The sequence below is a fragment of the Pristis pectinata genome, chromosome 22 (assembly GCF_009764475.1).
Source record: "Pristis pectinata isolate sPriPec2 chromosome 22, sPriPec2.1.pri, whole genome shotgun sequence".
NCBI lineage: Eukaryota > Metazoa > Chordata > Chondrichthyes > Rhinopristiformes > Pristidae > Pristis > Pristis pectinata.
In genome coordinates this window covers 32246018-32272748 of record NC_067426.1, presented here as the reverse complement: position 1 = coordinate 32272748, position 26731 = coordinate 32246018, and the positions used below count along the sequence as shown (strand labels likewise).

General features: G+C 46.2%; 1 protein-coding gene across 4 annotated transcripts in view; it reads left to right on the top strand.

The window, feature by feature from the left end:
- map7d1a (MAP7 domain containing 1a) overlaps positions 1-26731 on the top strand; it is a 208339-nt gene that overhangs the window by 158167 nt on the left and 23441 nt on the right. For all 4 annotated transcript variants that reach the window (XM_052036588.1, XM_052036587.1, XM_052036590.1 and 1 more), the window contains 8 exons: positions 5884-6006; positions 6762-6904; positions 10400-10557; positions 13559-13824; positions 16158-16293; positions 17346-17514; positions 20065-20169; positions 22750-22800. In XM_052036588.1, coding sequence (XP_051892548.1) covers positions 5884-6006; positions 6762-6904; positions 10400-10557; positions 13559-13824; positions 16158-16293; positions 17346-17514; positions 20065-20169; positions 22750-22800 — 1151 coding nt within the window. The remainder of the gene's footprint in view (positions 1-5883; positions 6007-6761; positions 6905-10399; positions 10558-13558; positions 13825-16157; positions 16294-17345; positions 17515-20064; positions 20170-22749; positions 22801-26731) is intronic.

Below are 26731 nucleotides of genomic sequence, written 5' to 3'. Positions count from 1 at the left end.
CAACACCACTCAGGCCCTTTCCACAGCAGTGATACTACATGGACTGGTGCCAGGCAGACAAGCTCGACCTGATCTGCTGCAGGGGTCACAGGCAGCACTGCATGGACCTTCACACTGCAGTTAGTGTGAGTGTGATCACTCTTGGACTCAGCCAGCGGGATCCACTACAGTCCCTGAGAGAGTCACAGTGTGGCCAATCACAATGCTGTGCTCCCAGTGATAGATCACAGTCAATTCCTTCACACCTTCCAGAAGGCCTGGTTCCACATCACCTCAACAGTGGCACCATTACACAGATTGTTCTGATTTATTGAAAACAATAGTGTGTCTAAGAATGTGGATTTCCAAAAGTAACTACAGATTGAGCTAATCAACTCAGAATTGGGATACAATTCCACAATTTCTTCTCTGGAAACATTGGCTGAGGGTTCTGATTATCTTGCTCTGTGATCAGCCTATTCCTGACCCCACAACCCAGGGGTGGAACTGCTGCATCTTGGTCCCATTGTTGTTGGACGGAGCTGAACCTGGCGATGACCATTGGCACAGTGGATCCTTTGTGGATTATTGACAGAGCTGCCGCTAGCCGTGTCTCTTTGGACCCCTGAGCCTTGGACTGCTGGCTCATCAGTGGAGTCTCCTGTGTGCTGAGCCTGTGGCCTTCTGGTGGAACTTGCCCTAGGATGGGTCCTGCTGCTGATGGCCAGAGCTGGCCTTCCTCCTGGGCTCTCTGCTGCTGCCCCCAGCCTCGTGTCATGGCCCTGATTTGCTGCTGCCAGTCTTGCTGGCGCAGTCTTACGAAAGAGCTACCACTCACCTAGGTTCCGACCCCTAGGAGCTGGTGGAGTTAGTCATGCCTTGCTTCTGTGGTGTTCTGAATTCATGGAGGCTCAGTTGCTGAAGGCAGAGAGGATGATAGGTTATTGGCTGGTGAGGTTAGTACAGGAAAGTGGCACTGAGGGAAAAGATAAGCCAAGATCTTGTTGAATGTCAAAACAAGCATAAGGGGTCACCATTGACCAGAAAGTGGACTGGACCAGCACAAATACATAAGAACATAAGAAATAGGAACAGGAGGAGGCCATCTGGCCCATCGAAGCTGTCCTGCCATTCAATAAGGTCATGGCTGATCTGGCTGTGGACTCAGATCCACCTACCTGCCATTTCCCCATAACCCTTAATTCCCCCACAGTGCAAAAATCTATCTAATTGTGTCTTAAATATATTTAATGAGGTAGCCGCTACTGCTTCCCTGGATAGAGAATTCCACAGATTCACTACTCTCTGGGAAAAGCAGTTTCTCCTCATCTCCATCCTAAATCTATTCCCCCAAATCTTGAGGCTATGTCCCCTAGTTCTAGTCTCACTTACCAGTGGAAACAACCTTCCTGCCTCTATCTTATCTATCCCTTTCATAGTTTTAAATGTTTCTAAAAGATCCCCTCTCGTTCTTCTGAATTCCAGCTAGTATAGTCCCAGGTGACTCAATCTCTCCTCATAGGCTAACCCCCTCATCTCCGGAAATAACCTGGTGAACCTCCTCCGCACTGCCTCCAAAGCCAGTATATCTTTCCTCAAGTAAGGACACCAGAACTGCACGCAGTACTCCAGGTGCGGCCTCACTAGTACCTTGTACAGTTGCAGCATAACCTCCCTGCTCTTAAATTCAATCCCTCCAGCAATGAAGGCCAACATTCCATTTGCCTTCTTGATAACCTGTTGCACCCGTAAACCAACCTTTTGGGATTCATGCACTAGCACCCTGTCCCTCTGCACAACAGCGTGCTGCAATCTTTCACCATTTAAATAATAATCTGATCTTCTACTTTTCCTTCCAAAGTGGATGACCTCGCATTTACCAACATTGTTCTCCATCTGCCCATTCACTTAACCTATCTATATCTCTCTGCGTACTCCCCACATCCTCTGCACAATTTGCTTTTCCACTCAACTTAGTGTCATCAGCAAACTTAGATACGTTACACTTGGTCCCCTCTTCCAAATCGTTAATGTATATGGTGAACATCTGCGGGCCCAGCACCGACCCCTGTGGCACCCCGCTCACCACTGATTGCCAACCAGAGAAACACCCATTTATCCCAACTCTCTGCCTTCCATTGGTTAACCAATCCTCTATCCATGAGGATATGTTACCCCCAACTCCATGCATCCTTATCTTATGGATGTTTTTTATGCGGCACTTTATCGAACGCCTTCTGGAAATCCAAGTATACAACATCCATCTGTTCCACTCTATCCACTGTGCTCATTATATCCTCAAAGAACTCCAGTAAGTTTGTCAAACAGGACTTGCCCTTCCTGAATCCATTCTGTACCTGCCTGATGGAACCAGGTCTATCTGGATGTCTCGCTATTTCTTCCTTAATGAAAGGTCAAGCATTTTCCTGAGTATGGACGTTAAGCTAACTGGCCTATAGTTACCTACCTTTTGCCTACATCCTTTTTTAAACAGTGGCGTGACATTCGCTGTCTTCCAATCTGCTAGGACCTTCCCAGAGTCCAGAGAATTTTGGTAAATTCTCACAAATGCCTCTACTATAACTTCTACCATTTCTTTCAGTACCCTGGGATGCATCCCATCAGGACCAGGGGACTTATCTACCTTTAGGCCACTAGTTTGTTCATCACTACGTCTTCAGTGACAGTGATTGTATAGAGTTCCTCACCTCCCATCACATCCATAACATCTCTCTTTGGCATATTAGATGTGTCCTCCACCGTGAAGACTGGCACAAAATAGCCATTCAAGGCCTCGGCCATTTCCACATTACCCAATATTAATTCCCCCTTCTCATCTTCCAAGGGACCTACATTCACTTTAGCCAGCCTTTTGCGCTTTATACAATTATAAAAACTTTTACTATCTGTTTTTATATTTTGTGCTAGTGTACTTTCATAATCTATCTTCCCTTTCCTTATTGCTTGCTTAGTGGTTCTTTGTTGCTTTTTAAAATTTTCCCAATCTTTCAGTTTCCCACTACTCTTGGGGACTTTGTATGCATGAGCTTTCAGCTTGATGTCTTTTATTTCCTTAGTTATCCGCAGCTGGCTCTCCCCACCCTTACTGTCCTTGCTTTTAACTGGAATATACTTCTGTTGAGCGTCGTGAAAAATCTCTTTGAAGGTCTTCCACTGTTCCTCAACTGTCCCACCATATCACCTGTGTTCCCAGTCTACACTAGCCAACTCCTCCTTCATCCTGTTGTAGTCTCCCTTGTTTAGGCATAATACACTGGTTTTAAATACACCCTCCATTTGTATGAGAAATTTAATCATACTATGATCACTCTTTCCAAGAGGATCCCTAACTACAAGATTGTTAATTTTACTGTCTCATTGCACAGGACTATATGTAAGATAGAGTTTTCCCTTGTAGGTTCACTAACATTCTGTTCAAGAAAGCTATCACGGATGCATTCTCTGAAGTCCTTCTCAAGACTGCCTCGACCAACTTGATTCACCCAATCTATGTGGAAGTTAAAGTCCCCCATGACAACTGCCGTTCCATTCTTACATGCATCAAATATTTCTTGGTTTATTCCCTGTCTCATTGTAATGTTATTATTTGGTGGCCACCAGTGATTTTTTTCCCCTTTACTATTCCTAATCTCTACCCAGATGGACTCAACATTCTGCTCCTTAGATCTTATATCGTCACTTACTATCGCCCTGATCTTATTCTTCATTAAGAGCACTACCCCATCTCCCTTATCTTACTGCCTTTCCTTCTGTATTACCTGATACCCTTGGATATTTAATTCCCACTCATCTCGCAAGTGAGGTTAATTAACCACTGTATATTGTCCCTCGTGTAGGTGGGTGGTAGAAGAGTCAGAGGGCAGTTGATGGGCATGTATAATAGATTACAAGGAGGTAAGTGGGGAAAGGGATAGACGAGGATGCTCTGAGACCTGGCACAGACTAAATGGGATGGATGGTTTCCTTCTCCGTCAACTGGAAGTATGAGAAATATGGGCTAACTTAACTCACTCCACGTGGCATTAAGAAACAGCTGAGAGCACTGGATACAGCAAAGGTTGCGAGACCAGACAACATCCCAGCTGTAGTACTGAAGACTTGTCTCCAGAACCAGCGGGACTTGAGCTGAACTGTTCCACTATATTTACACCACTGGCATCCATCCAACAATGAACACAATTGCCCAGCACTGTCCTGTTCACAGGTAAGACAAATCCAGTCTGGTTAATCATCATCCAGTCGGTCTGCTCTCAATTATCACCAGAGCTGGAAGCTGGCATTGACAGTGCCATCAAGTGGTCCTTGCTCACCCCAACTGACTGATGCCCATTTTGGGCTTTAACCAGGACCACTGAGCTCCAGACCACATCATAGCCCTGGTCCAAACATCGGCCTGAGCTGAATTCCAGAGGTGAGATGAGAGTGACAGCTGTTGTCACCAACGGAGCATTTGACCGACTGTGGCATCAAGAAGCCCCCGTAAATAGGATTTAAAGGGCAACCTCTCCAGTGGTTGGAGTTACATCTCCCACAAAAGAAGGTGGTTGGAGGTCAATCAGCCCAGCCCTAGGACTTCACGGCAAGACTTCCTCTGGGCTGTGTCCTGGGCCCAATCACCTGCTGCTGCTTCATCAATGATCTTCCTTCTTCCATAAAGTTAGAAGTGGGGATGTTTGCTAATGTTTGCACAATTCATTCGTAACACTCATTGCCACAGAGGCAATGACCATCCCCAAAAAGAGGGAACCTCACCAACTACCTTTGACATTCAATGACATTACCCTTGATGAGTCCTCCACCATCAACATTCTGGGGGACATAAGTTTAACCAGACCAGCCAGCCCAGGTTACTGCAACCTCTACCACTAAGAAGGACAAAGGCATCAGGTTTATGGGAACACTACAACCTGCAGGTTCCCATCCAAGCCACACACCAACCTGACTTGGGATTCTTCATTGTCACTGGGTCTAAATATTTCCCAACAACACTGTGGGAGCGCCTCCACCATAAGGACTGCAGTGGTCCAAAGAGGCAGCTCACCACCACCTCGCTAGTGATACCAGATTCTGAAAACTGCAAAGTCCTACCTGATCCTATCCTGTAAAGGGTTTAACTCTACTCCTTTCCAGCTCACTCACCCAGGCCTAGTCTGTCATTGCCCGAGCTGTAATTAGCTCTTGAGCCACGGTTGTTCCTTGGACCTGCTTAGATTATATGGTTCTGTCCAATATTATCACACACGCTTCAAGGAAATTGCACAGACTCCTGGAATAAATTGTAGAAATGTAATAGATTTTAGGTGATGACATTCAACGGCTAATGTAGCAGTGATTAATTGAATTAGTTAAGGGAGACTTAATAGAGGTGTATAAAATTACAAAGGATGTTGATAGAATGAGTGGTAATAAACTCTTTCCAGTGATCAGTCGCAGAAGACACAGGTGAGAGGAGAATGTCTTTCAGAGGTAACACGATCTGGAATCCCAGCTCGATGGGAAGTTGGAAGCCTCTGCAGCTTTCCAGAGGGAATTAGATTTGTACTTGGAAAAAGGAAAATCTACAAGGCTATTTGGAAAGTGCAGAGGAGTGGAACCATTAGAGCCGGCTCAGGCAGAATGGCCTCTCTTCTGTGCAGAGTGATTCTGTGATAATGGTGATCAGAGCTGCAGGCAGCTGATACAAGCTGAGGTTCAATCCCACCAGGTAATTCTCTCAAAGTGTGCCTGGTATTACGGGATCGGATAACTTCAGCATTTGACCACCCTTGGTCCATCCTGGCTCAGGTGTGGAGAGTCTGAGGGTTATGCTCAGACTGCCAGCCCCTGTTCTGCTTTATGTCCTGTGGTCTCTGAGAGTGAAGGTTTCCTTTGTTTTCCCTGCAGCTCGGCGCTTGCAGCTGAGTCCCTGGGAGAGTAGTATCGTGGAACGGCTGATGACCCCCACCCTGTCGTTCCTGGCCAGGAGCAGAAGCGTGGCTGTTTTAACAGGAACAGCTAGAGATCCAGGTTTGTTCGGTGACCTCACCGGGTTTGCTGTTGGGGGTGGTTTTGTCATGCATTTGTTTAAAGTAACTGAAGATGACCTTGTTTTCAATCTTCCCTCTCTCCCTCTCCCGGCTCACATCTTCCAAATCCCACTGCTTTCTCCCTCCTCCCTCTGGCTTCCTGCTTTCTCCCTCCTCATTGTTTGCCCTTCTCGCTGCAAATCTTCCTCTGGTGTCACCCCTTTTCTCCCTTTGTACCTGCTTCATTCCAACCCTGCATGTATCTTACTTCATGCTCTTGTTCCCCATCTTTCCCACCACGACATACTAATTCCTTTATTTCCCATTCCCTCCCTCTCTCTCCCACGGCCGTCCTCCCTTTCTCCTTTCCAATTCTACCCCCTCTCACTTTCCTGCCTCCCTTTCTCCTCATCTCCCCACTTCCAACGCCTCCTCCCTCATCCTGCGCCTCTCCCTCCCTCTCTACCCTCTCTCACTTACCCGCCTCACTCACTCCTACCCTCATTTCTGTCTCTTTCTCTCTGCCCCTTCTTTTCTCCCTCTCTCCCACTACCAACTCTCGATCTTCCCCCTCTCTCCCTTTTCTTCCCCTCTCACTCCTTCTCTCTCCAACGATCTCCTTCTACCACCTCTCGTTCTCCCTCTATCACTCTCTCTCTTTTCTTTCCCCTCTGTCGCTCCCTCTACTCTCCTCCTCGCTCTCTTTCTCTCCCCTCCACCACCCGTCCTCCCTCGCTCTCTCTGTGACTCTGCCAGACGTCCCTCTGTGTCCTCGCTCTGCCTCATCCAGCCCAATAGCACCAAGAAGCGGCAAGCCCATTCACAGGTGCTCCAATCGATGGAGGGCTGCACAGAGCACCCCGGATCTCCCTGGGAGGCGTAAGACTGAGGCCCAGCCTGTGAGTAACCCTGCTCCCTGTAAAACATCACTCTCTGTTAGCAGCACCTTCCTAGATAGCAATGTCCCTACAGCCATCTAAGCATTTGTCCCCCAGGCTAAGTTATTGATGAGCAATGCACAAAACATGAACGCAGCGGGTCGGGCAGCATCTGTGGAGGGAAATGGACAGTCGACGTTTCGAGTCGAGACCCTTCATCTGGACTGAGAGCCGGTATAAAGAGGTGGAACAAGAGCTGGCAGGTGATAGGTGGATCCAGGTTTGGGGGGGGGTGGGGTGTGATAGGCAGATGGTGGAGGGGAGAGTGAGAAAAGTGCTAGAGGCCGGGAGGTGAGAGGTGGAGGCAACAAGGGGCTGAAGATGATGGAATCTGATAGGAGAGGACGGTGGAGCGTGGAATAAAGGGAGGGAGGGGACCCAGTGGGAGGAGGGTGTGTGAGTGATGGGCAGATGGAGAGGGCAGGGGTGGGGAAAGAGACAGGGCGATGGGGGTTGGGTAGATCAGGAGAGAGGTTTGGGTTCCACAGCCCTCGTCAAGCACTGACTGAGCTGTCAGAACCTGCTGTGTGGCGCTGTCAAGTCCCAGCCTTATCGTCACCGTCATCTCGACACTTCCCACAGAGATCACTGGGCTGGGAGATGGAACCTGAATCCCCACTCCTTACTCACTGCCTGAATCCTGGAGGACCTTCCACCTCCGTCGCCAGAGGTCCTGAGGCACATTGCTGCACTCCCTCGTGCTGACCCAGTTCAGCGCTCCACCAGCAGTGCCTTTCTGGCCTCTACACTAGGAGAGTGTTGTGTTATCTTCAGACCCTTGGTCCTGGCCTGAATCCCCAGTCTGTTAGCTGGTCCCAACAGAGAAGGGAATTTGGACAGTTAACTGCCCTTGCAGCTTCTAGGTCCCTTCAGGGAGCACACCAGGGCGGTGGCAATGAGTTTGTCCTCGTCCCTGATCCTCTGTGACCACTGTGGCCATGGCTTGAGTATGGAAGCAGAAATACCTGTCCCCATTCATTGCCTCTTCCCACTTACGCAACATAGCCACTTTACGCAGGCTCAAGTGAACGCTGGTTGCCAAGCAACTGCAGCCAGAAAAGTTGGGGGCAGGCAGGAGGGTTGGCTTTCAGGGCCTATGAAGAGTAGCTTGGCTCAGTGGTGGTACTGCTGCCTCACTGTTTGAAGGTAGTGGGGTTCAGGTCTCATTCCAGGACATCATTCAGTCTGACTCTCCAGTTTCCCAATACATGCTGATTGGTAGGTTAATTGGTAAATTACCCCCCATTGGAGGTGGATTAGGGGAGTTGATGGGAATGTGAGAGTGAATAGGTTACACGAAAATATGTGGTGGGCTGAGATTGATGGCATTGCTGTGAGAGTTAGCATAGAATCAGTGGGCCAAATGGCTTCCTACTATGTTGTAAGAAAGTATGAAATAAAACCTATTATTGTATTAATCCTGATTCCATTACATTGTCCCAGTGGCAGTCAGAGGTGGTTGCCAATGGAGTGGAAGATTACATTCCTACCTTCTCTAAGAAGCAGTGGTCCGATGTGTGAGGAGATTGCTCCTGTTTTGTATGCTGTTATCTTGGTATCTCCTGTATTTTATCCATGATATGTAAGACTTGTTTCCCTCAGATCCCCTTGGGTGGTTCAAGGCTTGGGGAGGGGTGCGAGGGGGTTGACTCCCTGTCCAGTTTTCCCTGGAGAATCCTCAGATTGATCCCTCAGACACTGCTGCTGACAACCCAGAAGAGTATATAATTGGGACATTAACAAGAGTCATGTGTTTTTGGATTATCCTTTGAATCTTTTAAGATTTTCATTATAAAATCATTGACAATGGGCAAACAGGGTTGCTGAATTGAGCGGCTGTTTTGTGACAACATCTGCAGGAGCTTGTTGGACAAGAGCTGGCCATCCAGTGTTAGAGAGTCATAGATCTATACAGCAGGGAAACAGGCCCTTCGGCCCACCATGTCCATGCTGACCACCAAGCACCCATTGACACCGATCCCACAGCATTCCCATTTCATTGTCCCCACGTTCTCATCAACTCTCCCCAGACTCCACCACACAGCCACACTAGGGGCAATTTACAGGTTGGAGGAAACTGGATCACCCAGAGGAAACCCACGGAGTCACAGGGAGAACAAGCAATCTCCAAGTATAAAGCAACCAAGATCAGGACTGAATCTGGGTCTTTGATGCTGTGAGGCAGTGGTTCTTTGACTGTGTCATTGTGCTTTAGTGTTGACTGAATGTGAGAGCAAGGCAGGACCCTGTAACTGCGTGATCACTGATTCCACTACTCTGCTTCACCAGCAGGTTCCAGTCCATCATCATGTTTTTTGATTGTCACTTCTCCATCCTGTGAATTACTCAGATACGGTCTGTTCATCTAACTGATCCATGACCATCTTCCACACCAAATGTTGGCCCTAATCTTGTGTTCCTGGATTTTCATCTTAATCTGTTTCCCTTAGCAGAAGAATTTCTTTGCAGTAGGAGTCATGAGGGTGGCAAGAAATATGGATGACACAGTGGCACAGCTAACAGAGTAGCCCATGTTCAATTCTGACCTCTAGTGCTGTGTGTGAGGAGTTTGCATGTTCTCCTTGAGACCGTGTGGGCTTCCCCCGGGTATACCCATTTCCTCACACAGGTGCGAGATGCGCAGGTTGGTGGATTAATTGACTGCTGTAAACTGCCCCTTGTGTAGGCAGCATGGGAATGTGGGGAGAATAGGTTACTGGGAAAATTATTGGGAGAATGGGATTGCTCTATGAGCTGGCATAGACTTGGTGGGTTGAATGGCCTTGTTGTATGGAAATATGGAAAAGAAAGGCAGGATTGGATCCTTAGCATTCCATGAGTATGGGTGAGTGTCTCACGACATGCTATTGCCAAATCATATTCCTGCCTCACTGTGCTCCTGACCATTTTGAGGAGCGTTTGATGGCTCTGGGCCTGTACTCGCTGGAGTTTAGAAGGATGGGCGGGGGATATCATTGAAACCTACCGAATATTGAAAGGCCTGGATAGAGTGAATGTGGAGAAGATGTTTCCAGTTGTGGGAAAGTCTAGGACCAGAGGGCACAGCCTCAGAATAGAAGGACGTCCCTTTAGAACAGAGATGAGGAGGAATTTCTTCAGCCAGAGGGTGGTGAATCTGTGGAATTCATTGCCACAGACGGCTGTGGAGGCCAAGTCATGGGTGTATTTAAAGCGGAGGTTGATAGGTTCTTGATTAGTAAGGGGGTCAAAGGTTCTGGGGAGAAGGCAGGAGAATGGGGTTGTGAGGGAAAAATAAATCAGCCATGATCGAATGGCGGAGCAGACCCGATGGGCTGAATGGCCTCATTCTGCTCCTATGTCTTATAGTCTTATTAATAGGTGTGATGCAGCGTTTGGTTGTAATGCTACGACTGATAGCCACCATCTTACCTGTGACTTGCGTTGAACTGAACTGTCTTTCCATCTGGTCACCAGGTAGAGAACAAGAAGAAGGAGAAAAAAGACAAGGAGCGGGAGAATACGAAAGAAAAACATGCCCTGTTGAAGTTGGGTGGTGCACCCGACAAGATGATGAGGAAGCGACAGTCTCTTCCCGCTGTCAGGAGTAAAGAGTCGATGGCAAGGGAAGCCAGGTATTTGCTGCTACCTCTAACTGAACCCTCCTCGGGATATGTCTTTTCTCTGGTAGCATCCCACACCCACATCTATCATTTCTGAAGCTAAGAACCGAAAATGCTCGAAGTACAACAGGTCAGGCAGCATCTGTGGAAAGAGAAACAGATAATGTTTCAGGTTGTAGACAGTTCTGGTTCTGTTTTCATTTTGTTTTTCTTTTCCGTAAGTTCCTCTGACCATTTTCACTCATCCTGAATTTTACCTGTTTATAGTTTAATATCACAAGACCAATATCTAAATCCTCATTGCCAGATTCAGTTACAATGAGATCAAATATTCTTTAAAATCATCGCAAAAACTGATTTTAACACCTTGATTTGATTCCATTTTTACCCATTATCACTTGGAACAACAGGCACCCAAGAATGGAATCTTAAGCGTAAACAACTCAAACTGATTGGAACTTGCTCTTTGGGATATGTTATTTATAAACTATCCAGTTGACTGGGTTTTGACTGTAACTCTGTCCAGGGTATCTGTTGTTCTGCAGAAAACAGCTCAAGCCTGCTGATTAAACTCCAACCTGTGGTGCATTCCTAGGTAGCTGTAATATATATATAAATGAATCGATTAAATTCCAGACTCTGTGCTCTCCCAGCTCTCTGTTATTCTATACATAAAATACCCCAAATCATTGATCAGATTCCAGTTTGTAAGCTCCTTCATGGCTGTCTGTTATTCTGCATGTTCTCCTACTCAAATCCATTGGTTAGATTCCAGCCTGAAACTCTCTCTTGGTATTAATTATTCCAAATGTTAATGTGATCTGCAGCAATTACACAGGCCAACTCCAGTCTGGCCACATCTGCTCTCTAACTGTGACTCTGGGTGAATGCCACATTGCAATCAGTGCAGAATTTCAGCAGATCCTCTGGGCCATTGGAATAATTTTGCTTACATTTATTCTGTTTACTTTCTAAACCTGTGACCTCCACCACCGAGAAGGACAAGGATTTTAGGTGCAGGGAATGTGCCCAGTTGCAAGTTCCCCTCTAAGTCGCACATTTTGTAAACTATTTGGATGTAAATGTACAAAGCATGGTTAGTAAGTTTGTGGATGATACTAAAATAGGTGGTATAGACACTGTAGAAGGTTATGAAAAGTTACAGGGGGATCTTAATCAGCTGGGTATGTGGACTGAGGATTGGCAAATGGCTTTCAATCCAGATAAATGTGAGGGATTGCATTTTGGGAGATCAAACCAGGTTAGGACTTATACAGTGAATGGTAGGGTCCTGGGGAGTGTTATGGAACAGAGGGACCTATGAATGCAAGTGCTTTGTTTGCTGAAAGTGGTGTTTCAGGTAGATAGGGAGATGAAGAAGGCATTTGGCACGCTGGCCTTCATCAGTCGGAGCATTGAGTATAGGAGGTGGGAAGTTATGTTGCAGTTATATAAGACGTTGGTGAGGCCACACTTGGAGTATTGTGTACAGTTCTGGACACCCTGTTATAGGAAAGATGTTATTAAACTAGAAAGAGTGCAGAAAAGATTTACCAGGATGTTGCCTGGATTTGGGGGCCTGAGTTACAAGGAGAGGTTGTGTGGACTAGGACTTTATTTCCTGGACTGTAGGAGATTGAGGGGTGACCCGATAGGGGTATATAAGATCATGAGGGGCAGAGACAGGGTGAAAGCACATAGTCTTTTTCCCCAGGGAGGGGATGCTAAAAACAAGAGGGCATAGGTTTAAGAACAGAGGTGAGAGATTTAAAAGGGACATCAGGGGTGGCTCCTTCATGCAAAGGGTGGTGCGTATTCGGAACGAGCTGCCAGAAATAATGGTTGAGGCACATTAGCAACGTTTAAAAGCCATCTCGATAAGTCCATGGATAGGAGAGGTTTAGAGGGCTGTGGGCCAAATGCAGGCAGATGGGCCGAGCTTGCTGGTCAACACAGTCAGTATGGACGAGTTGGGCTGAAGGGCCTGTTTCCATGCTGTAGGACTCTTTATGACTTTCATGACTTGGTAATATATTGCTGGCCCTCCACCGTCACGGGTCTGCATCCTGGAACTCCCTGCCTACGGCACTGAGAGAGAGCTTCCTTCTCTGGTGAGGCCTCTGTGGGAACTCTGTGCCCTTTTGGGGGGGGGGGTGGTGGCAGGGAGGGGGAAGAGGTGGATGACAGGCTGGTGGTTTGGGAGGCGGTGCTTACACTGGGCCTCAGTTTGCTCCCAACCAAGGACCTGAGGTTCTCTGCACCATGCCAAATTCTCCTCTAAACTCTGAGCACTTATAGAGAAGAGATCCCCAGGAATTAGTAGGGCAGTATTAGATTTTTTTAAAGGAAGCTTTGATCATCAGATTGAATCTTTTCCTCTGTGCACTCGGCAATGATCGAGCTGGTAACAGAGTGTCTGTTCCAGCTGTCTGGTGTTCCATGTGACCATTGTGGCTTGTCCAAAGGAGCCAATTGAATAGCTTCACCAGGCAGCAGTTCAAGAAAGTGGCTCACCACCACCTTCTCAAGGGGAATCAGGGATGAACAATAATGCCAGTAATGCTCTCATCCTGAAATACGAGCATTAAATAAAAGTTTGAATGGGGAAGCAAAAGTGAGATGAGGGGAGCCACTGAGAGTATTTCCAGTGAAAAAATTAGTAATAGAGGCCATGATCTGATATCAGGAGCAAAGCTTTGATCAGAGGCTTTTCAGGAGCAAATGAAGAAGTTGGAGAGGGAGGTTTAGAGCTGGAAGCCTAGGTGGGTGAAGGCACAGCTGCCAATGGCAGGTTGAAGGAAATGGAGCGAACACTAGAGGACAGAATTATCAGAGCACAAAGGTCTGGCTGGAGGCTCTTTCAAAGGCAGGCCAGCAGGATGGCATGTAGGGGTTTGAACACGGAACTGGGCCTTTGTAAATTCAGACCAGGAGCTAGTGTAGGTCAGTGGGCACCTGGGTGCTCCAGTCTCTAGGTCCATCCTAATTCTCCCCGTCGTTGTCTCTGAAACAGCCTGAGATCAAAGAACCGTTCTTTGCCAAGCTCACCCAGGCGGAGGTCGTCGGGTGCCGGTCCCGGACCCACGCTGCCCCTGGCAGCAGGCACTGCCACTCTGGCGAAGAAGTCAAAAGCCAAAGGTGAGAAGCGCAAGGAGAAGGAGAGCCAGTTGCAACGGAGAAGGGAGAAGGAGGAAGGGGAGAAGGAGGAGTCGAGGCCGTCGTCAGCCGGTGGCGTGAGAAACAAGGAGACAACAATAGAAGCTCCGGAGCCCACACATGGTAAAGCAAGAACATCACATAGTAGCACCTGTGGCAGCTATAAAGTTTTAAATCGGAAGTGACTGTGATGGCCGTATAAAGAAAGAAAGTATTTGTATTTGAGTAGTACGTTTTATCACCACAAGACATCCCAGAGTAATGTACAGCCAATGAAGTACTCTCTGAGTAAAGCATATCATAGTGTTGGAAACATAATATAAGAATGATGAGCAGGTGTCAGCCTTCTTCGCTTAATGTCCTTAAAACTATTGAATGAACTCAATATAGCCCTCCAGTGTAGAGCGTTGCATAGATTCTCCAACTTCTTCTCAAACCAATTCTCAATGACCTACAACTAATTACTGATTCCAGACTCCTCAGTCAGGGAAAACAGCTGATGTTTCAATGAAATCACCTTTCATTCTTTTAAATTCCAAGGAACACAGTCCCAGTTGATTCAGTCTCTCCTCTTACAGCAAATCCACCATCCCAGGGACAGTGTAGTGAATCCCTCTGTAGCAAGTATACCCTTTGTTAGGTGGAGAATCAAAACTGTACACAAGCTGCAGGTGGAGTCTCAACAAGGCCCTTTTTCTTGCAGCAAGGCATCTTCACTCCTTTACTCAAATCCTCTTGCAATAAAAGCTGATGTACCATTTACTATCCTAACTGCTGCTGCTTCTGAATGGTAATGTGTACAAGGACATCCAGGTCTCTTTGAATATTGCCCAATCTGTCACCATTTAAAAATACTCTGTAGAAGTCAATTAGTACACAGCAAGCTCCCACAAACTACACTGTGATAATGACCACATTATTTCGTTAAAGGATAAACATTGGCTGAGGCGTTAGGTTGAACTATCTTGTTATTCTTTGAAATTGTCATGGAACTTTAGACATCTATCGAAAAGGGTAATCTGGGGCTTGATTTAAAGTCTCATTTGGAAAGTGAGTCTCTGGGGGTGCAGCACTCTGTCAGTAACACACAGGAGTGTCAATCATCATCTTGTATTTTCACCTGAGTGGGACTTAAACCTAGTTTTCTGGCTGTAAAGGCAAACGCTAGCAATGAGCCTTGACTGACTCCTAGTGGCGTTGCTGGTGTTCATTGCCTTCCAACATTCTTTGAGGTGTTGGAACTGGTTGAACCACCAGTCTTTGCCATACTTCATTTCATTGTTTTCTGGGTGGCCTTGCCAAGTATAGGCTTGTGGTCTAGTCTGGGAACACCATATCTAACAACACTGGGAGTAGCTTCACCAGAAAGACTGCAGTGGTTCAAGAGGAATGGGCAATACATGCTTTGCTTTGCCAGCAGTGTCCCCATCCCATAAGTGGATGTAGGTGTGTGATAATTGTGACTGTACTCAAAATCATTCCTTGTGCCTAGCGCACTTTGAGATGTGGTATAGCGATACTCAGGTTCAAGGTCTTGCGCAAAGACTAGGTCATTGCTGTTCTTGCTGAGACTGGGTCATTTCACTCTTGTCCCTGTACTGGGGCCAGATGATCTGCAGTGGAAATCAAATGGGGTCCAGGGAGGACAGAGTTCTCCCCCCATGCTGTCCTGTGGAAGGGTTTGGATCTGTTGACAGACTGGTATTTATTAGAGGGAATGATACAAAGCAGACCACACAAGGACCCATCCACGAAGAGGCTCAAAACTGGCACCTGTTGCTGAGCTAACCACTGCTTGCTGCTGTCAAGAATGACTTCTCTAAGTAGTGTGTGTGAAAGGCCAGAAGCCGTTCCCTGTGCCTCTTGTTCAAGGCATCCACTTTATGTTATAGAATGGACCAACATAAAAAAAATCACCCAGAATATTTAAAGGGCAGACATCTGCATGATAAGTAGCCATTTTGCAGTGCAGCTCTTTGCATGGTAACAATGCTCATTTAACAGAAATTCCAGTAGATCTTCCCAGAATCCTTCCCATGGCTGTAGCTAATTATACATTTGAATCCACCAGGAGGGCACCTCTGATGATTGTTTCACCTTTGCTGTGGGTTACACACTACCTCAACATTGTGGGGGTTAGTGGGTTAACACACTGCCTATTAGGAGAGTGTATAACCGTACTTGATGTTTCTCCCTTTGATTGGAGGAAGACTGCATTCAAAGTGTGTCATCAAACAGCACAAGTCAGAGCAAAAGTAGAACCCTCCATTGGTTGGAACCGTGGCCAACACAAGAGAACTTGTTGCTGCTTCATCTGCCCATCTCACAACAGTTGCAGCAATTTAAAAGAAGTGTATTGATGATGAAGTATTTCAGCACATCCAGAGGTCCAGGTATTGTATGAGAGCAAGCTGCTGCTTTTATTGCTTTAACTACACACGTGTTCTGTGTTTCAGGGTCACCCGCTAGAACAATCGCAGGCACCACGGACCCGGAGGAGGCTGTGAGACTCCTTGCGGAAAAACGCCGAGTTGCACGAGAGCAGAGGGAGCGGGAGGAGCAGGAGAGGAAGGAGCAGGAGGAGAAGAAGAGGTGTGTGTCAGAATTATGGAGCATTAATCAAAGCACTGTCTTGTAATGTGGTTACGGGGTTAGAGCACACTCGTTGTGATGGTTATCAGTTAACATACTGCTGTAATGTGTGGGTTTAATGGGTTAACACATTGCTTTATATTGTGGGGGTTAAAGAGTTAACAGTGCTTTAATATTGTGAGGTTAAAGGGTTAACACACTGCCCTAACACTGCATGGGTGAAAGGATTAACACATTAACCCACTGCCCTAACATTGCGGGGATTAGTGGGTTAAGACACTGCTTTAATATTGTGGGGGTTAGTGCATTAACAGTGCCTTAACATTGTGGGGGTTAATGGGTTAAAAACACGACCAGTTCACTGACAGTGCTGCATCTGCTGGTGAATCTCGCTAGCTTTGTTATAAATTGTGGGAAGGTGGTCAAACTATAACTAATTCAGCCTGTGAAATTGCACCAGATACGTGTGTGTGTGAGTGTGTGTGATTACATGAGAACACGTGATATTTGCCATGTAAAACGTGCACTGATGCCATCAGTTGCTGTGCAGTGCCTGCTTGGAGCAAAAGCAGGGAGAATCAGGTGATGTTTCCCTGCTTGAGGAACGATGTCCTGGTCTCCACAGCACTGGCTGCTCTGGGCCGAGTTTCCCACATGCTCAGAAGGGACTTCCTCTCCTTTTCCTTAAGCAGGGATCACCAGGTGAAGGAGGCGCTTGAGTTATGGGAATTGTGGGCTTCCCGAAGGTTCATGGATTGTGGGATAACTCATTTCCCATCCATTGAGTAGACATGGTGTCCTTTCAACTTCAGAACTTGGCTGAAGATGTCCAGTTTGCTGGCTCGAGTCACTAGATGAAAACAGTTTCAGTAACTGCAGCCCAGTCTGTGCACTCCTCCCTCAGCCTACGGAGAATCCTGATGGCATTCTTGTTGCAGACTGGATACACATTGCCTCCCTGTTAGTCCCTGTGGATGGAGTCCTGGGAAACCAGAGGTAGTCCCCTTCACCTCCAGTCATAACGTGAACTGTAGACTTCCTGTTCTACACAGGTTACTGAAGGAGGAAATAGCTCGGAGAAAGGCGGAGGAGAAAGCCCAGGCTCAGCAACAGGAGGAAGAAAGGAGGCGGAAGGAGGAAGAGCAACGCCTGAAGGAGGAGGAGTGCCGGCAGCGGGAGGCGGAGATGGAGCGGGAAGAGATGGAGCGCCTACAAAAGCAGGTTGGTCAACACCATGTGGACCTGGGCTTAGAAGAGAGCTGCCCGTCCTTCTCACTGCAGCCTGGGGTCAATGCAGGGCAGGGAACCCAGAGTCAGAATTTGTTTTGTTTGTAGCAGAGGGAGGGGTAAGTTCACAGGAGACATGAGGGACAAGTTTTTTGCACAGTGAGTGGTGGGTGCCTGGAATGCAGTGCCAGGAGTGGTAGTGGAGGCGGATACAGTGGAGACATCTAAGAGGCTTTTAGATAGGCACATGAATGTGCAGAGAATAAAGGGATATGGGCATTGTGTAGGCAGAAGGGATTAGTTTAATCAGTTCGGCACAATGCTGTGGGCCGAAGGGCCTGTTCCTGTGCTGTACTATTCCATGTACACTATGTGCACAAAGCAGGAGACTCAAAGAAGGGATGGCTTCTGGGACATGGCGGCACTGGACGGGGTGACTGAGGTGAAGGTGGTTCACTTCCATACAACACAGAGATGTAACATTAAATAAGTTTAAGCCTCGATATTTCACTTGCTCCCTGATTGGTTAATGATATATGCACATTGAGTAGGCACTGACCGGCTCAAGCTTCATTCGTAGAGTCATACAACACAGAAGCAGCCCCTCGCCCCTTGGGTCCATGCCAACCATCAAACACCCATTGACACTCATCCCTTTTTTTTAATTCCCCCCACATTCTCATCAATTCCCCCAGATTTTGACATTCATCCACTCACTGAGGGCAATTTACAGTAGCATTCAGTATATGTGGAAATCCATGAAGTGAACGTGAAACCTTTTGGAAGTTGATCAGAGTCAGGCCTAGTCTTTGCACAGTGATGCCCATGCCCAGGGCCGGGAATGTGGAGTATGTTTGGGACTACAAGGGAGAATGTGAAGCTCATGCTGAATTTAAAGGCAGCACACACTATAACTTCAGCTCCTGCATGTCAGCTGACCAATTGGTGACTGGCAACTGGCTGTTACAGTTTGATAGTCAAGAGGAAGGGTGAAGATCGAGAAGTGGAAAGCTTTGGTTACAGGACTGATCATGTGGACAGGTAAAAAAGGGTTGGGTGGGCATGCGGGGGGCTCCAATAGCCTCCCCCCCCCCCACCTTTCAAAGGCATGCGGATTGGATTGGTAGGTTAATTAGCTACTAAATTACCTCCAGTGTGTGGGTGAATGCTGGAGTATGGGTTGAATGTAATGGGATTGGTGTAGGATTAGTGTAAATGGGTGCTGATGGTCGCTGTGGACTGGGTGGGCTGAAGTGCCTGTTTCTGTGCTGTATGACTCTGTGACTTTACTGAGAAGCACACGGGCTTTGCTATAAAAGGAACTGCTTGCTCTGCCTGTTCCCTCTCCATTGACCTTTTGGTTCCTGGACTGGCCTTCAGAAGCCTGATTTCCATAACTCCTTTCAATAGCCAATGATACATTGAGCAGGACTAGTAATTAACTGACATCTTTCTCCACAGATACCTTCACTAAGTTTTCTACAACCCTGTCGTGTGTATCTACGTTCTCACTTCTAGAAATATCTGTAACAATGTAAGATGCTTGTGTAATAGCTCTAACGTCAACTTGACCTCCACAGCTCAACCTGAGGGCTTTTAACATCGTCATTCCCCCTTGAGTAGGACATTAGCTACGCTCCTTAATCTGCAGTTGTAAGCATGGTGGGGAAGGTTACAACAGCAGTTTGGGTTGGATTGGGCAAATTCTGTACTATATTTCCTCATTATATAGAAGGAGGCCATTATGGCCCATCAAATCTGTCCCAGTTGACCTCCCTGCACTAACTTTCCCTGTTGTCTATTCTCGCCATGTTTCGATCAACTACCCTTCTCCGATGTTGTACGTGCATGCGTGTGTGCGTCCGTGTGTGTGTGCATGCGTGCAGAGCTGTGGGGCGTAAATTCTCCCTGACAATCCTATCTGCCCACAGTTTATTGGGGTGGTGGATCCTGTTGTGGGGAGCATATGGACAGTGGTGTAAGGCCAGGTTGGCTGATAATGAACACAAGAAAATAGAAGCAAGAATAGGCCATTCAGCCCCTCAGGACTATCCCACCATTCAATATGATCATGGCTGATCTATGCTGGCCTCTTCTGTGCCAGTTCCCCATAACCCCAATTCCTTGATCTTTCAAATATTTATCCATCTCCATCTTAAATCTATCTAATGATCTGCCTTCCACCGTCCTTGGGGGCAGAGAACCCCAGAGATTCATTGCCCTCTGAGAGGAGATATCTGCGCACCACAGTTTTAAAGGACCAGCCTCTTATTTTGCAGCTATGTCCTCTTGTTCGTGGCTTTCTCACTAATGAAAACATCTCAGTATCTACCCTGTCAAGCCCCCTTAGGATGATATGTGTTCGAATTAGATCACCCCTCATCTACAAGGAACCATCTAGCCTCTCTTGATAGGACAGCCCTCTTGTCCCAGGAATTAGCCTGGTGAATCTCAATGAGGGAGACTACATTTGTGAGAAACTAGCCGGAGGTGAATTCCTCTCAGTGGAAGTAACACTGGTCGAACCATTGATTCTGCACCCAGAGAGAAGAGGCAGAGGCACGGGCACGCGAGGAGGCAGAGAAGCAGCGGCTGGAACGGGAACGACACTTCCAGAAGGAAGAGCAGGAACGCTTGGAGAGAAAGAAGGTAACGCTCCTCCGTGAGCACACCTCCAGTGGGAGCTGTCCCAAAGAATGTTTCCATGGTAATAATCTCCAGGCAGGGTCACTACACGATGAGCCAAAGACTGCTTTGGTTGTGGCCTTGCCAGCAGCATTCGGACACTCCCAAGGTCGGAAACGTCAGGTGTGAGTGGTCCTGGTTGCCACTGTGGAACATGAAAAAAAGCAACAGGTTAGTCTGGGAGCAGGTCCAGGTCAAGGGATTCATGAAGGATAGACAAGAGAATTAGAAGGAGGAGAGTGGGCCATTTGGCCTCTTGTGCCTGCTCCACCACTCGGTAAGATCTTGGCTGGTCTTGTACCTCACCGACATCACAAGATCACAAGACAAGGGAGCAGAAGCAGGCCATTCGGCCCATCGAGTCTGCTCCAAGGAAAAGGGAAAAAGAAATGGGGAATGGGGAGAAAAAAAACCTATTCTAATCCCAATTTCCGGCCTTATCCCCATATCCCTTGATACCCTGACTATTTAGATATCTATCTATCTCCTCTTTGAACGCCCCCACTGATCTGGCCTCCACTGCTGTACGTGGCAAGGAGTTCCACAAATTCACCACCCTCTGGCTAAAGAAATTTCTCCTCATCTCTGTTTTGAAACTGTACCCTCTAATTCTAAGATTGTGCCCTCTGGTCCTGGACTCACCCACCAAGGGAAACAGCCTATCTGTCCTTTCCTATCAACATTTTAAATGTCGCTATGAGGTCCCCTCTCATTCTTCTGTACTCCAGTGAGTACAGTCCAAGAGCTGACAAACGCTCATCATACGTAAGCCCTTTCATTCCTGGAATCATCCTCGTAAATCTTCTCTAAACTCTCTCCAACATCAGCACATCCTTCCTAAGATGTGGGGCCCAAAACTGCGCACAGTATTCCAAATGAGGCCTCACTAGTGCCCCGTAGGGCCTCATCAACACTTCCTTACTTTTATACACTATACCTCTCGAAATGAATGCCAACATAGCATTCGCTTTCTTTACCACCGATCCGACCTGCACTAACTTCATATCCCATCAGTTCCTTAATATCCAAAGGTCTACTGATGTCTGGATAGAGTCCAATGGAGAATCAGTGGTCGAGGGTTGAGCCAGAACCTTGGCCAGGGGTCAGGCCAAGAGATGGGGACCAAAATCAAGAGACAATTGAGAGTGGTGGGTGGTGGGAGTGGGGCGGAGGGGGGTGTTCAGAGGAGAAGAGAGAAGTGAGGGAACCTATCAGACTGGGACCCGCTGTCAAGTCATGACGTTTCTGAGGGTTCAATGATGTGAACCTCAGAACAATGGGACCTACTTTCCTGCACGTGCTGTACAGGAATGTTGGATGGGGAATATCCTGCATGCGTGGAAACCACAGTGCTGGCAAAAGCAAGTTTCATGGTTGAATTTTGAGAGGGGCAGGAATTAACCTGGATCTCATCACTGAATAACTGGTAACTGTAGTCTTATAGATTATATATACATTAAATGACATTATAGCCATTACTGAGACAAATCTGCTCTGGGAACTAAATATACCAGGTTATGGAAAATATTTAGGCAGCTGGATGAAAGGATGCAGTAGCCTTCACTTCAGTAACGAGAAGGGATATGGCAGGCCATAAGTGGGCAGTATCTGCGGACTCTTGTGTCTCAATAGGTAACTGATAACCGACAAGGCAGCTTTAAACAGGTGAATAAAGGTGGCATTGGGTTTGGGGGAAAGGGTGGGATTATCAATACACAGAGCAAGGAGGGGATAGCAAATGATAGCCAGAAGTTGCAGTGTAGGCATCAGAGGTAAAAGGAAAGGTGTAAAGTTATTAGACCAGGGCAAAGAAATAAGGAATGAGTGAAATTGAAGGACAGATTGAAGTAAGTATGGTCCAATTTAATGTATAGAGGACCTAATGAATAAACTGTAAGTGCAGGAGAGTATGACATTATAACCATTACTGACGTAAACCTGTAAGATGGGAACTGAACTATAACAGGCACAACAGTTAAGGGGTTGGGGGAAAGGGTGCAGTAGCCTTGCTCAGGGAAGAAATCATTTCAGTGATGAGAGGGGATATCGCAGGCACTGAGCGGGCAGTGAAGACATCACAGGTAGAATTAAGTAGAAAAGAATGTAAGCTTCTTGTGGGAGTTGTGTAAAGTCGCAGTAATGGCTTAAATGGAGGAATGAGACAAGCATGTGGGAAAGGTTGGGTGATTTTAATCGTGGGTATAAACTGGGGTACTTCGGGATAATACAGACTACCTCTGTCTGAAAGGTGGTGACTGTGTGGAGTTTGTCCTGAATAGTTTTCCACACCGGTATATTTAGAAACCAGTACACTCATTGCCAGACTGAAAACTGAGGGTTATAAAATTTAGGGGATTACCTCTGCAGCTGGCTGTGGAGGGTAGTGGATCAAATGGGAGGGAATTGTAATTGAACATACTGAAGTAGCTAGATCCTTCCAAAATATGTGAGTGGAATGGTTGGCCTGCATGTTGGTGAGTAAGGAAACAATTTTATCTACATCAGCTGCTTTAGCAATTAATTTCCTGTCCTCTTCCTATACAGCGCCTGGAACAGATTATGCAAAGGACGAGGAGGACCGATAATCTGGATAAGGTACAGTTCACTCTGGAATGTCATATCATTCAGATGTTTTATACATGTCACTCATTAACTCACTTTCACTAAGTGACTGTGGAAGGTGTCTATAACCCATTGAGTGTGCAGACAAATTTAGCTGTTACACAGCTGACCTGGGTCGGGCAATGGGAAAATGGTTGGAAAACATGTCTGTTGGGTAAATTCCCAAACAATGAAAACCCTTCATTTTAGTATATTGGCTCATGACTCTGAAGTGGAGAGAGCAGAAGAGGAGGAGAGCAAAAAATAAACTGGGACATAATGAACAAAACTTTACAGTTAATATTAATAGATGTGGATTAATAGATGGCAGATGGAGCTTGGCTGAGTAAGTGTGAAGTCATCCATTCTGAACATCAGAATATCACCGGAGCACATTCTGAAGGGTGAGCAGTATGGAAACAGTTTTGAGATCCAGCTACAGAAATCACAGAAGCTACTGCTCAGCTGGTAAAAAAAAAGGCTGCAAAAACAACTGCAAATAAAACTAACAACTCTCAGCTGTAAAAAAAGAAAGTGGAATGTCAACCATGACCTTGAGAGCTGAAACACAAAGAGGAGGCCATTAACCTGCATCTAACACAGATCTGGTATATCTTGTTTAGCCCTGGATGCCAGTTTTCACAAAGGATGCATTGGCCATACAGTGAATCCAGTGCAAATTCACCAGAATATACCAGCTTCACTTGGGTTGAAGGATGGGAGGAGTTTGCATGGATTAGGTCATATTCCCTCAAATGTGGAATACTTAGGCTTGATCTAATTGAGGTGCAAATGATAGATAGAGAAGGCGGATAAATGGAAGCTATTTGGTCTATTGGGGTTTGTAGAGTAAGGAAGCAAACCCAAATAAGAACAAGACAGTCTCTTAAATGTCCCTAATGTATCTGCCTCCACCACCTCTGCCGGCAGTGCATTCCACACACCCACCACTCTGTGTGTGAAAAAACTTGCCTCTGATATCCCCCCATACCTTCCTCCAGTCACCTTAAAATTATGCCCTTTCATGTGAGCCACTTTCACCCTGGGAAAAAGTCTCTGACTGCCCACTCGACCCATGCCTCTTATCATCTTGTACACCTCTATCAAGTCACCTCTCATCTTCCTTTGCTCCAAAGAGAAAAGCCCCAGCTCACTCAACCTATCCTCATAAGACATGCTTTTGTTTAGCAAGAGTAATGGACTTCTGTTTAGCAAGAGTATTAACATCAGGGAGATGGAATGAAGATGGTGACCAACCTGAATGAACAGGCTTTAATGAGTGATTGAGCCCCCTTCTATTTCTATGTTCTTAGGAAATACTGAGAGATTGCTGAGATTATCTTTGTATCAGTGGACACCATTTTGGAGTCTCAGTTTAACAGTGGGAATATAACAATGTAACAATGGAAATCACTGGGAATATCAGTAGAACATGGGAACAATATGAGGGGGTTAATGTAACCACAGGAACCATTTTGAATTATCAATGTAGCAATGGGAGAGATCATCAGGGGTGTGTGTGTAAGAAGGGGCAAATTGAAAGTACCAGTGGTACAGTGCCAAAAATCTGTAGCAATATCAGAATAACATTAGGAGATTTTGAGAGTATCTGTGTAGTAGAAAGCACAAGAGCTGTCAGTGTAACAACAGACCCTGTGGAATATTAGTGTAACGATGGAAGGTATCACTGGGAATGTGTATGTAACAAGAGGAACAATTGGAATTATCTGTTTAAAAATGGCAGCAATCACCAATATGTAGCAATGTATGAATGGTAGAAACCATCAGTGTACAAAAAGAAGTAGTTACCAGAGCTATCAGTGTAAACATTATATACTAGAGGGCATTGCTTTAAGGTGAGAAGGGGAAAGTTTAAAGGGGATGTGTGGGGCAAGTTGTTTATACAGAGAGTGGTAGGTGTCTGGACATGCTGCCAGTGATAATGGTGGAAGCAGATACGATAGTGGTGTTCAAGAGTCTTTTAGATAGACTCATGATTATGCATGGAATGGAGGGATATGTATCATGTGCAGGTAGAAGGGATTTAGTTTAATTTGGCATCATGCACAGCACAGACATTGTAGGCTGAAGGGCCTGTTCCTGTGCTATACTGCTTTATGTATGTTTAATATTAGGAACTGTTAGGGGTTTCACCACCCCCAGGTGTATCTATGCAAAATTAGGGACCATTGGGAATCCCAGTATATCAATGAGAACCATTGGGAGTATCAGTGGAACAATGTGAATAGCCATCAGGAGCATAGTAGAATCATAGATACATAGAACTGTACACCACAGAAGTGGGCCTTTTTGGCCCCTTGTCCATACCGATCATGATGCCTATCGACATTTATCCCGTTTGCCTGCATTCTTTTACAGTTTTCCTATTTAAGTATCTGTCAAAATACCTTTTGAACATTGTATCTGCCTCTACCACCTCCTCTGGCAGCTCGTTCCAAATATTAATTACCCTGCATATGAAAAACCTACCCCTCAGATCGCCTTTAAATTTCTTCCCTCTCACCTTGTCCTCTAGTTCTAGACCCCCTCCTCCCTTCTACATTCACTCTGGTGGTACCATATTCTTCCTGCAGTGTGGCGACCAGAACTCTACACAATCTCCAAGTGTGGTCTAATCAATATTTGTTCAACTGCAACTTGATGTCCCAACTCTTATACTCATTGCCTCGGTCTATGAAAGCGAGCATACCAAACTCCTTCTTCACTACCTTATCCACATGTGTCACCATTTCCAGCGAGCAGTGGACCCCAAGGTCCCACAGTACATCAACACTCCTTGCCATTTACTCTTTGTGTCCTATCATAATTGGACGTGCTAAGATGCATTACCTGACACTTGTCAGGATTAAATTCTATCTGCCACTGCTCCACCCAAGTCTCCAGCTGATCTGTGTCCTGCTGTACTTTTAGACAGCCTTCTTCACTATCTACGACTCCACCAATTTTTGTGTCATTTGCAGACTTACTAATGAGATCACCTACATTCTCATCTAAGTCATTTATCTGTATTATGCATGGAATAATGTGAGAAACCATTTGTGTATTAGTGGGGGGAGAAACGATTGTGTCAGTGTAACAGTGGGAGAAACTATTGAAACTATTAGGAACATCGGTAGAAGGGGTGAAATCCCCAGTAGTATCAGTGTAATCATGGGAACTATCCATGTAACAATGAGAACCATAGGGTGTTATTAATATAAGAACAGAACATAAGAAATAGAATCAGATTTGGCCATTTAGAGCCATTGGGTATGAAAGCTGTAATGATTTAGGTGCATCAGTGTAAATCAGGAACCATTGGCAGTATTAGTGTAACAGTAGGACGAATCACTGGGAGTATCTGTGTACAATGAAAATCAAAGGGAGTCTCATTATGGCAATGGAAGTTTCATTGTAACAATGTGAATCATTGGGAATATCAGTGTAGTGGTTGGAGAAATAACTGGGAATCTCATGTAACAATGGAAGCCGTGGGGATGTCAGTGTTCCAATGGGAACTATTGGGAATATCCATGAATTTGTGGCAGCTTATGAGCTGTCTGCGCTCACCACCTGCACTCGCTCTGCCTGAAGCCATGACATTTCTCGCATGTGGCCTCATTGCTGGGAATTCGTTGAGGGATAACAGCTTTGCCCATCAGGGCGAGGATCTGAGTGGCAATAGGGCCACAGTGACGTGAAGGCTAGAACATTTCCCACCCACAAACCCGCTGAGAAAATCATTAACTGCCAATTAAGTCATGTTGTCTGTCTTAGCCAGCTGTCAAAGCTGTCAAAAATGTAAAAAGCTATTAAAAGCAATTCAAGCTAGTCAAAAATTGCAATTCTACTGTAGTTATAATACTTTAAAATGCTTAAATGAATTTAAACTTTAAATGATCTACTGTAGATTGTTTAAAGTTAC